This window comes from Puma concolor, chromosome A1 (genome assembly GCF_028749965.1).
Source record: "Puma concolor isolate L17-30 chromosome A1, mPumCon1.1.hap2, whole genome shotgun sequence".
NCBI lineage: Eukaryota > Metazoa > Chordata > Mammalia > Carnivora > Felidae > Puma > Puma concolor.
In genome coordinates this window covers 111,762,576-111,774,659 of record NC_141667.1, presented here as the reverse complement: position 1 = coordinate 111,774,659, position 12,084 = coordinate 111,762,576, and the positions used below count along the sequence as shown (strand labels likewise).

At 37.6% G+C, this 12,084-nt stretch overlaps 1 protein-coding gene across 1 annotated transcript in view; it reads left to right on the top strand.

Annotated features, from left to right (window-relative positions):
- NDUFAF2 (NADH:ubiquinone oxidoreductase complex assembly factor 2) overlaps positions 1-6,974 on the top strand; it is a 170,983-nt gene extending 164,009 nt beyond the window's left edge. The window contains exon 4 of the mRNA XM_025924400.2: positions 6,650-6,974. Within this exon, the coding sequence (XP_025780185.1) occupies positions 6,650-6,898 (249 nt within the window). The 3' untranslated portion in view covers positions 6,899-6,974. The remainder of the gene's footprint in view (positions 1-6,649) is intronic.
- Positions 6,975-12,084: the final 5,110 nt, after the last annotated feature.

Sequence of the window (12,084 nt, the reverse complement as noted above, 5' to 3'; positions counted from 1 at the left end):
TCACAATTGCACCAAGAAGCATAAAATACCTAGGAATAAATCTAACCAAAGATGTAAAAGATCTGTGTGCTGAAAACTATAGAAAACTTATGAAGGAAATTGAAGAAGATATAAAGAAATGGAAAAACATTCCGTGCTCATGGGTTGGAAGAATAAATATTGTTAAAATGTCAATACTACCCAAAGCTATCTACACATTCAATGCAATCCCAATCAAAATTGCACCAGCATTCTTCTCGAAGCTAGAACAAGCAATCCTAAAATTCATATGGAATCACAAAAGGCCCCGAATAGCCAAAGTAATTTTGAAGAAGAAGACCAAAGCAGGAGGCATCACAATCCCAGACATTAGCCTCTACTACAAAGCTGTAATCATCAAGACAGCATGGTATTGGCACAAAAACAGACACATAGACCAATGGAATAGCATAGAAACCCCAGAACTAGACCCACAAACATATGGCCAACTCATCTTTGACAAAGCAGGAAAGAACATCCAATGGAAAAAAGACAGTCTCTTTAACAAATGGTGCTGGGAGAACTGGACAGCAACATGCAGAAGGTTGAAACTACACCACTTTCTCACACCATTCACAAAAATAAACTCAAAATGGATAAAGGACCTGAATGTGAGACAGGAAACCATCAAAACCCTAGAGGAGAAAGCAGGAAAAGACCTCTCTTACATCAGCTGCAGCAATTTCTTACGTGACACATCCCCAAAGGCAAGGAAATTAAAAGCAAAAATGAACTATTGGGACTTCATGAAGATAAAAAGCTTCTGCACAACAAAGGAAACAATCAACAAAACTAAAAGGCAACCAATGGAATGGGAAAAGATATTTGCAAATGACATATCGGCTAAAGGGCTAGTATCCAAAATCTATAAAGAGCTCACCAAACTCCACACCCGAAAAACAAATAACCCAGTGAAGAAATGGGCAGAAAACATGAATAGACACTTCTCTAAAGAAGACATCCGGATGGCCAACAGGCACATGAAAAGATGCTCCATGTCACTCCTCATCAGGGAAATACAAATCAAAACCACACTCAGATATCACCTCACGCCAGTCAGAGTGGCCAAAATGAACAAATCAGGAGACTATAGATGCTGGAGAGGATGTGGAGAAACGGGAACCCTCTTGCACTGTTGGTGGGAATGCAAACTGGTGCAGCCACTCTGGAAAACAGCGTGGAGGTTCCTCAAAAAATTAAAAATAGACCTACCCTATGACCCAGCAGTAGCACTGCTAGGAATTTACCCAAGGGATACAGGAGTACTGATGCATAGAGGCACTTGTACCCCAATGTTTATAGCAGCACTCTCAACAATAGCCAAATTGTGGAAAGAGCCTAAATGTCCATCAACTGATGAATGGATAAAGAAATTGTGGTTTATATACACAATGGAGTACTACGTGGCAATGAGAAAGAATGAAATACGGCCCTTTGTAGCAACGTGGATGGAACTGGAGAGTGTGATGCTAAGTGATATAAGCCATACAAAGAAAGACAGATACCATATGTTTTCACTCTTATGTGGATCCTGAGAAACTTAACAGAATCCCATGGGGGAGGGGAAGGAAAAAAATAAAAGAGGCTAGAGTGGGAGAGAGCCAAAGCATAAGAGACTCTTAAAAACTGAGGATAAACTGAGGGTTGATGGGGGGTGGGAGGGAGGGGAGGGTGGGTGATGGGTGTTGAAGAGGGCATCTTTTGGGATGAGCACTGGGTGTTGTTATGGAAACCAATTTGACAATAAATTTCATATATTATAAATAAATAAATAAATAAATAAATAAATAAATAAATAAATAAATAAATTGATTTAAAAAAGAAGTCCACTGTTTAAAAAGTCACCTGTACCCTCTTCTATTGTCTTATCATTGCCCAGCAGTCCATTCTTGTGCAGTCCTTAGAACAGCCCATTGAAGAAGACAGCATTGTTGTCTTCATTTTACACATGAGGAAACTGAAACACAGAGAGGCTAAGCAACATTGATGGGGTCACATAGCTAGTACATCGCCAAACTGGCATTTATATGCAGGTAGTCTTGCTTCAGAGCCCATGGTCTTTTTTTTTTTTTTTTCATGTTTTTATTTAAATTGTAGTTAGTTAACATACAGTACAGTACTGGATTCAGGAGCAGAATTCAGTGATTCGTCACTTACATACAACACCCAGTAGAGCCCATGGTCTTAACCACAAACTTTCAGAAAGCCTATCAATGTGAACAGTATACAGATGAGTACTTGACATGTAAATATTTATATATACACAGTCACTTCATTCCCATTTTCAGATAAACTGAGATTGAAAAAAGTTAAGTGACCTTCTTGGTGTCCCAGCTAGTAAGAGGTATTTTGGCATTGCAACTGTGTTTCAGGGACAGCGAATGTGTGGATGGTCATCAGGGTGCTATTTTTTTAAATGAAAATGTGTAATATTGGAGACAACAGTAGGTCTGCTCATTAAGTAAATTGTGGTACAATGCAAGTGAAACAACTATCTTTTTTTATGTTGAAAAATACTGTCAGGGGAAAAAACCAGCAAATAGGGGTGCCTGGTTAAGCACCTGGCTCAGGTCTTGATCTCACGGTTTGTGAGTTTGAGCCCCATGTCGGGCTCTGTGCTGACAGCTCAGAGCCTGGAGCCTGCTCTGGATTCTGTGTCTCCCCCTCTCTCTGTCCCTCCCATGCTCATGCTCAGTCTCTGACTCTCAATAATAAATAAATGTTAAAAATAATAATTTTTTTAAAAAGCAGCAAATAAAAGGATTTTTTTTAACATATAAACATTTATCTGAAGGAAGACCTGTTTGCTCTTGGTTTATCTCTACACATTGAAACAAACATACTGTTTTTATTGATGAACATATTGAGACGTAAGGTGTTGTTCAAAGGAAATATAAGGAGGAATTCTTATTTTATGGTAATTTCTACTGTAAAATAGGCTTTATTAAAAATGATGTTTATCTTTAAGTGCACAAATTCCTATTTTTTCTACCTAAGTACTTTCATTTTATCTATTACAAATATTTACAAAACTAGATTTCCTTTCATACATGATTTATGTTCTGTTTAATTTTCCTGGAAGCCGTTAGGAGGGGTCTGGTAACAATTAGTTTTTAAAAAAAGAAAAAAGAAGTAAATTCTTTTCTAGGAGAAATTATAATCTCCATGTTTTTCAACTCTGAAATTTTTAATCTATCTTCATATGTTAAAATAATTAATGTATTCATATTGGCTTTTTGTTTGCCTAGATGGCTGTTGTTGGCAGTTACCAAACTGATTTGGTAGAGTAATGGTGAATGAAGAGAAATGTGAAAACAGAGCAAAAGAAAGAACAGCTCTCTGCCCTCAGTTTTCCTTTATGCAGAAGCTAGAGGCTTATGCCAGCTGGAAGACTGCAGCAGTAGAGCTGAGGTAAATAAAGCAGGCATGGGCAGCTTCAGGCCATGTGACTGATCCTCTTAAACCAAAACCAAACAAGCTGCATAGGAACTTCTCAGTAGCGTTTTGCTACCTGTGGTTGGTTAATAGTGTAAGTTCAACCCTGTCCCGTAGCTTTCATTCTGCTCCAAGAACTTCCATGAAGACACAGTAGGTCACAGAGGGTACTAAAGTGTATGGAGATGTGGAAAAGTATTTTTGTCTACTTCCAGTATCTCCAGTATCATATTGAGAGATTTCCTTTTTTTTTTAAATTTTTTAATGTTTATTTTTGAGAAAGAGAGAGAGAGAGAGAGAGAGAGAGAGACCGAGTGTGGGTGGGGGAGGGGCAAAGAGGGAGACAGAATCCCAAGCAGGCTCCAGGCTTTGAGCTCCCAGCACAGAGCCTGATGCGGGGCTCGAACTCACAAACCCCAAGATCATGACCTGAGCCGAAGTCGGATGCTTAGCCTACTGAGCCACCCAGGCACCCCAAGGGAGAAATTTTCTTTGTGATGCATCGTCACTTCACCTGAGAATTCAACAGGATGCTTAAAAATCTGACTACTCTTGGGGCACCTGGGTGGCTTAGTGGTTAAGCATCCAACTTTGGCTCGGGTCATGATCCTGCAGTTTGTGTGTCCGAAACTCACGGCAGGCTCTGCGCTGACAGCTCAGAGCCTGAAGCCTGCTTTGGATTTTGTGTGTCTGTCTCTCTCTGTCCCTACCCTGCTCATGCTCTCAAAAAGAAACATTACAAAAATTTTAATGTGTGTGTGTACATCTCACATATTCTTTATCCATTCATCACTGGATGCTGCCACAAACATCACGGTGCATGTACCCCTTTGAATCTGTATTATTGTATCCTTAGGGTAAATACGTAGTAGTGCAATTGTTGTATCATAGGATACTTCTATTTTTAACTTTTTGAGGAACCTCCATTCTGTTTTCCAGAGTAGCTGCACCAATTTGTTTTTGTCAGTGTTGTCAAATATTAGTTTCATTATCATTCAATTTTTTTCATACATAACATATATGTTAAGGAAATTTTTTTAAATACAGATAAGCAAAAAGAACATTTAAAAATATTACCCATTTCAAAGGAATTAAGATAGAAGAGGAAGAAGGAATCAGTAAAGATAAAAGATGTAATGACTATATTTCATCTGTTTTTAAGACACACATCTTTTCAAATTTTAACAACTCTGAAATGAGGATATGTAGAGTTTGCCCTTTTTAGTGGGATATGTAACAGTGATGCTTCTTAAATCTAAAATTCAGTGTTTCGATTGTATTCAATGAAATACAGTAATTTGGGGGTATAGATCTTTTTTTTTTTTTTTCAACGTTTTATTTATTTTTGGGACAGAGAGAGACAGAGCATGAACGGGGGAGGGGCAGAGAGAGAGGGAGACACAGAATCGGAAACAGGCTCCAGGCTCTGAGCCATCACCCCAGAGCCCGACGCAGGGCTCGAACTCACGGACCGTGAGATCGTGACCTGGCTGAAGTCGGACGCTTAACCGACTGCGCCACCCAGGCGCCCCATAGATCTTTCGAGGTAGAATAGCAACTCTTAGGGACTGAACTGCATTGTACAAATAGCTTGCACTGATTTGAGGAAGCATTTTTTTTTGTTTTTTTATTTTTTTAAATGTACATCCAAATTAGTTAGCATATAGTGCAACAATGATTTCAGTAGATTCCTTAGGTGCCCCTTATCCATTTAGCCCATCCCCTCTCCAACATCCCCTCCCATAACCCCCAGTTTGTTCTCCATATTTATGGGTCTCTTCTGTGTTGTCCCTCTCCCTGTTTTTTATATTATTTTTGTTTCCCTTCCCTTATGTTCATCTGTTTTGTCTCTTCAAGTCCTCATAGGAGTGAAGTCATATGATTTTGTCTTTGACTAATTTCACTTAGTATATTACTCTCCAGTTCCATCCGTGTAGTTGCAAATGGCAAGATTTCATTCTTTTGGATTGCCGAGTAATACTCCATTGTGTGTGTATGGATAGATGGATAGATAGATAGATAGATAGATAGATAGATAGATAGATAGATAGATAGATAGATAGATAGATATAGATCTACCCCATCTTCTTTATCCATTCATCCATCGATGGACATTTGGGCTTTTTCCATACTTTGGCTATTGTGGATAGTGCTGCTATAAACATGGGGGTGCATGTGTCCCTTCATAACAGCACACCTGCATCCCGTGGATAAATGCCTAGTAGTGCAATTGCTGGGTCGCAGGGTAGTTCTATTTTCAGTTTTTTGAGGAACCTCCATACTGTTTTCCAGAGTGGCTGCACCAGCTTGCATTCCCAGAGGAAGCCTTTCTGAGAGTGCCTCTCTGCCACTGGTGTCTGGGGCATGCTAAACTCTGATTCCATCCTCCTCCTCCTCCTCACTGCCACACCACCCCAGAACAGAAAGGGACACAGATGGGACTTGGGTCTGGCGCTTTAGGGGGTGGCAGTAGCATCCATGCTTTAATTCCCACAGAAAAATAGATTGGTAGGAGCATCTTTCTGAGGCCATCGTCACCTTCACTTCATCTCCAGCAGAAAGTGCAATCACTTATCAGTTGTGAGCCAGAATATAGCTGCTAAGCTTAAGATCTTTGAGAGAGTGACTTATGCTCTTGTGTAGTATTTCATGTTAAGTAGTTTCACTTCTTGGGTAGTAAATATTCTTTTTTTTTTTTTTTTTTTTTTTAATGATTTCAACATTTATTTATTCTTGGGACAGAGAGAGACAGAGCATGAACAGGGGAGGGGCAGAGAGAGAGGGAGACACAGAATCGGAAACAGGCTCCAGGCTCTGAGCCATCAGCCCAGAGCCTGACGCGGGGCTCGAACCCACGGACCGCAAGATCGTGACCTGGCTGAAGTCGGACGCTTAACCGACTGCGCCACCCAGGCGCCCCTAAATATTCTTATTTTATGGTCCTTCACACCTTATTATGGTATATGATGGCAGAGCTGTTTAATTCAAAGAACACTGGTATATTATCAGTTTTTTTTTTTTCAACTTGCCCTGTGCCTGTCTATATATTATTTAAATGTAAAAGCAAGTATCATATATATACATTTTTATTGGCTTTTTTATTTTCATAAAACCTATTAGTTTTTATTTAGTTTCATAAAACCTAATTCTTCTAATTAGAAATTTAATAATTTCTTTCATTAATATATATATGCAGGAAATCCTAAAGAATGAAAAAAATAGAGAAGTCATTAAAAGGAAAAGCCAAGACCTTTATGAAGAGGAAAAACTCCTTAGCAAAGAGAACGAAGAACTTTTGGCTCCACCAGTTCAGACTCAGATCAAAGGCCACGCCTCTGCTCCATACTTTGGAAAGGAAGAACCCTCAGTGGCTCCCACCAGCACTGGTAAAACCTTTCAACCGGGATCCTGGATGCCACAAGGCGGCAAGAACCCCAATCAATGAATGCACTGTGGTAATACTTCATTTGTATGTAACTTTTTTAACAATAAAATAAATAAAGATTACTTTATTGTCTGACTGTACAATAGTTCTCTATCCCAGTAAGCTTAGAATTCATTTTTAGTATGCATAAGAAATGTGAGGTTATGAACTATAGAAACCTTTTTTTCTTTAAGATTTTTAAGTTCTCTCTCCACCCAACGTGGAGCTCTTTTTGCACACTACTGAGCCAGCCAGGTGCCCCTAAACCTGACTTCTTTTAGACTTAACTCCTTCATTTGCTTTAGTCATCATTCTGTTTATTAATTTGTCTGTTAAGATTGCTCCCTTGAGAAGGATCCTGTTAAGATTGCTCCTTTGAGAAGGATCCTGTCACTTTAAATGCTCAGTACATTTTGGATCCTTATGATCATTTAGGAGCCCTAATGTATATATCATGATAGAAATAAGGATAGTTAGTGAGCTCTCCTAAATTACCCAATTAAAAAAAAAAAAGTGAGAAGACTGCTTGTAAGATTCTAAAGAATTAATAAAAAACATGATCTCGGATTATGTGAAGGCCAAGAAAATTTAGTTGAGAAATGGATATGAAAAAAAAAAAAAAAAAGGGGCGCCTAGGTGGCGCAGTCGGTTAAGCCTCCGACTTCAGCCAGGTCACGATCTCGCGGTCAGTGGGTTCGAGCCCCGCGTCAGGCTCTGGGCTGATGGCTCAGAGCCTGGAGCCTGTTTCCAATTCTGTGTCTCCCTCTCTCTCTGCTCCTCCCCCGTTCATGCTCTGTCTCTCTCTGTCCCTAAAATAAATAAATGTTGAAAAAAAAATTAAAAAAAAAAAAAAAAAAAAAAGGCCATGATGACTGGATGAGACTAAAACTAGCTTATGGCAGGATTAAGGTTGGCGTTTGAAGCGAGGAATTAGGACCAATACAAGTAGCCAATCTATCGCAAAACTCTTCAACAGAGAAATGGTACAACTGGAGTTCTAGGAGATTAAAAATTATCTTAAGAAAATGAAACATAGGGTTCTGAGCAATTCCAGTGACAGTAGGGATTCTAGTGGCTCCTATATTGAAGAAAAATGTAGACAGGTGATGTTAAAACACTCATTATCATACAAAAGTATTTTTCTAATGTTTATTTGTTTTGAGAGAGAGAGAGAAAGAAAATGAGTGGGAGATGGACAGAGAGGAGAGAAAGGAAATCCCAAGCAGGCTCCACCCTGTTAGCACAGAGCCCCTTGGGGCTCAATCCCGTGAACCAGGAGATCATGACCTGAGCCACAACCAAGGGTCAGATGACTAACAGACTGAGCCATGTAGGCTCATATATACCTTTTATTATACAAAAATATTTTTGAAGGGTCAAGTTTTCTGAAGTGCACAAACAAGTTTTTGTTGCTAATACAGAGTTCTTCTCTGTGGGTGGCATTATAATAGATGCTCAATAAATATGTACTGAATAAGTGATCCAAATTTCAATGCTCTATAAGGAAATCCTTGGTTAAGTATTTTAACAGTGAATTCCTAAAAACACATAGGTTAATATTTTTATTTAATAGAAGGTAAAAAAATTTAATTGCTTAAGAAATAAATACCAGAAAAATACTTTATAAAATGTAATATTAAAACAAATAATCAAATGTAATTATGACATAGTTATTGAATAACACAAAAGCCACTTGGTGATAATACTAACATTCCAGCAACCCTGTTAATATGAGGTTAACCATTGTGTCTCTATATCATTACAAAGTAATGTTACATTTTACCATAGAGGCAAAAAAGGAACTAGCCACCACGCAGTATAAAGAGGTAAAATTTATAGTACAATTGATTATAATTAAGATGTTCTTGAGTCCTGGGTTACAAGAAAAACTGCAAATTTTCTAACATGCTAGAATACGTCTACTGCCAAATTCCTATTAGCTTATTAAATGTATTCCATACGTATCTTTTTATAAATGTTTGCCTTGTAGTTTGTAAATATCTTAATGTTATGACAGAATTTACATTAATTTTTATGTTTTCATTTTAAAAAACTTGTTTTATTAACGACAGAAAACAAACTGATGGTTACCAGAGGGGAGATGGGTGGGAGGACAGGTGAAATAAATAGGTGATGGGAATTAAGGAGGACAGTTGCTATGATAAGCACTGGGTGATGTATGGAAGTGCTGAATCACTATATTGTACGCCTGAAACTAATATCACACTGTATGTTAACATAACTAACTGGAATTTAAACAAAAACTTTAAAAAAATACAAAAAACTAGGGGAGGCATAAAATAAATAAATAAAATACTTGTTTCACATAAGCAGCAAAAGAAAATCTTAACCAGAAGTCCTTGTGGGAAAATACCTGAGTATGACACTGGCCCACCATTTTTGGTAGAGCACACTTTTTTTTTAAGATTTTATTTTTAAGTAATCTCTACACCCAATGTTGGGCTTGAACTTACAACCCTGAGATCAAGAGTCACATGCTCCACTGAGTCAGCCAGGTGCCCCTGGAGCATGCACTTTTAAAGTGATTTCAAGGGGTGCCTGGGTGGCTTAGTCGGTTAAGCGTCCAACTTCAGTCAGGTCATGATCTCACGGTCCGTGAGTTCGAGCCCCGTGTCGGGGTCTGTGACGACAGCTCAGAGCCTGGAGCCTGCTTCAGATTCTGTGTCTCCCTCTCTCTGACGCTCCCCCGTTCATGCTCTGTCTCTCAAAAATAAATAAACATTAAAATAAATAAATAAAGTGATTTCAAGAAGTGGAAATGACAGTTCTAGTAATACATCCAGACTCTTCCTCAAGACTAACATTTTTTGGATATCTGGTGGCACTGTTAGATGGCAAGGGAACAGAGCTGTATGTCCTACATAAAAACTGAACCTAAAAACCTTGGCCTAATTCAAATTACCTTTCTATGCAATCTTTTCTATATTTGGCTTTTATGCCAGACACATGCAAAGCAGAATTAAAGTGTTAAATATTAGTTTGTCTGCCACATTTTGTATTTTAAATTGTTATATTTTGGACACTCACAAGTTTTGTATTAATAAACATGTCCTTACTGCTTCAAGACCAACTTCAACCCTATGCAAAGTTTTTTTAATTCCAAAAGTAAAAATGTTCCAAGTTAAGTGTCAGATATACTTCAAGTGCTTTCTCAGAGGTAAATCCTTGATTTCCCATGCATGTGCTACACATGCAAACAGCAGATTTTTGCCTGTTAAAGTATAGAAAATGTGTTGACTATTGGGGTTAATCATATAAATCTAGCCTATCAGCTATGCCTTGGATATGTGAAGTTGAAAATCAATAAAAATGGAGGAAAAAAACTTTCCCATTATCTGTTATTCTTTTCCATTCCTACTTTTACTGATATCTGGCTATCATTTATTTCTTAATTGAATCAGCCTTGAGCCAATACCTTATTTTTTTAATGCTACCTCATTAACCACACTATTTAAAATGTAATCTGATCTTGGGGCACCTGGGTGGCTCAACTCAGTTGAGTGTTTGATTTCAGCTCAGGTCATGATCCTAGGGTCAAGGGATAGAGCCCTGCATCAAGATGCACGCTGAGTATAGGGCCTACTTAAGATTCTCTCTCTCACTCTGCCCTTCCCATACTCTCTCTAAAATAAACCTTGAAAATTTTTTAAAAACAAATAAATTGTAACCTGATATCACCAAACAAAGCAAAACAAAAAACAAAAATAAAATAAAGTAAAATGTAACCTGAATTTATTTAGAACAGGCTTTCTCAAAGTGTTTATGTTCTCTGGGGAAAGAAACAGCAGTGAGAAGTCTATGATAGTCAAATTAAGTTAAAAGCTTCCAAGAAATCGTGTAGGAATAATCCTAAATTTTATTTTATATTTCCCAAACTGGTGGTATTTGAAAATGGAATGTTTTAATGTTTGAGAAATACATATATTTGTGTGAGTGTGTGTGTGTGTGTATATGTATGTATGTATGTGTATATATATATATATATATATATATATATATATATATATATATGTATATTCCACATATATTCCAGATATGAAGTAAATCAGAGTGATACTATAACCAACTGCAATATAAAGACAATCATTCCTTAACAGGAATCAGTAACAGGATATGAGATGAGGTGTTAAGTGGCCCTGGCCACTTTCCTTTACATTATGTGTAAGGAAAGAAGGAATGGGTCAGGACTTATTAATAATAATGTATCTCAACATTAGTTTACCGGCTCACACCTTGGTAAGCTTACTTCATTTGCTTTACTAGAATTCCAAGAAAAAGAAGTAAAAAACACTGTACCAAAAAAGTATATCTGATCTAGTAATACCACACTGAAATTCATCACATGCATACCAAGGATCAAAATCTGACACACCAACTTTTGTTTTTGGTAAAATATCTGTCTACAGGCAGGCTGTGTTTTTCCTAAAACCAGCCATAAAAAGGTAACTGATTAGATTAGCTCTCAAAGCTTAGGAAACAACATAATAGACAACTTTTAAAGGAAGTATTATGGCTAATAGTAAATGGGATTCTTTCATCAATAGTACTATTTGTTGCAGTGAGAGAAGATTGATTGTTCTGAAGAATGTGAACCCTCAAAATACTCTATTTTACATCCCCCCAAATCCCCCACATACACACAAACATATAGACACACATATTATGAAACCTTGATCACACATATAAAAAAAGGTCCCATAAATGTTGGGAAAAGCTAAACCTGAGGAAACAAATGGCATATGCCAAACAAATACAAAACTGGCATGTGTTAAGACTTTAAAAGAAATTATAGAAAAAAAAGATTTCAGTTAAATATCTTTAAATTGTAATGAGAACCAATGAAAACACAGCTTTAGTAGGTAACTGAGAATTATGGTGAATAGATCTTTTGCTGCAGTACTTTTACTCTAAAATGTGACCGACCATAAGGAAGACTTATGGGCTCTGTAGATCCAGGAGGGCCAGTAGATCTACAGAAGCATTTTTTTTCAGTTTGAATTGCAATGGTAATTCTAACTATTAAAACTTCAGTGGCAATAAAAAGGTCACTAGATATCCTAGATCACCTGAGTAATATAACGAAACACTGGAGTGGCAATATGTTCATTACACTGGCACCACGATGGAACTGACAACCTAACGTATAAAGTAGTACTGTTCAGACCAGCCCATCAACATTCTCAGGA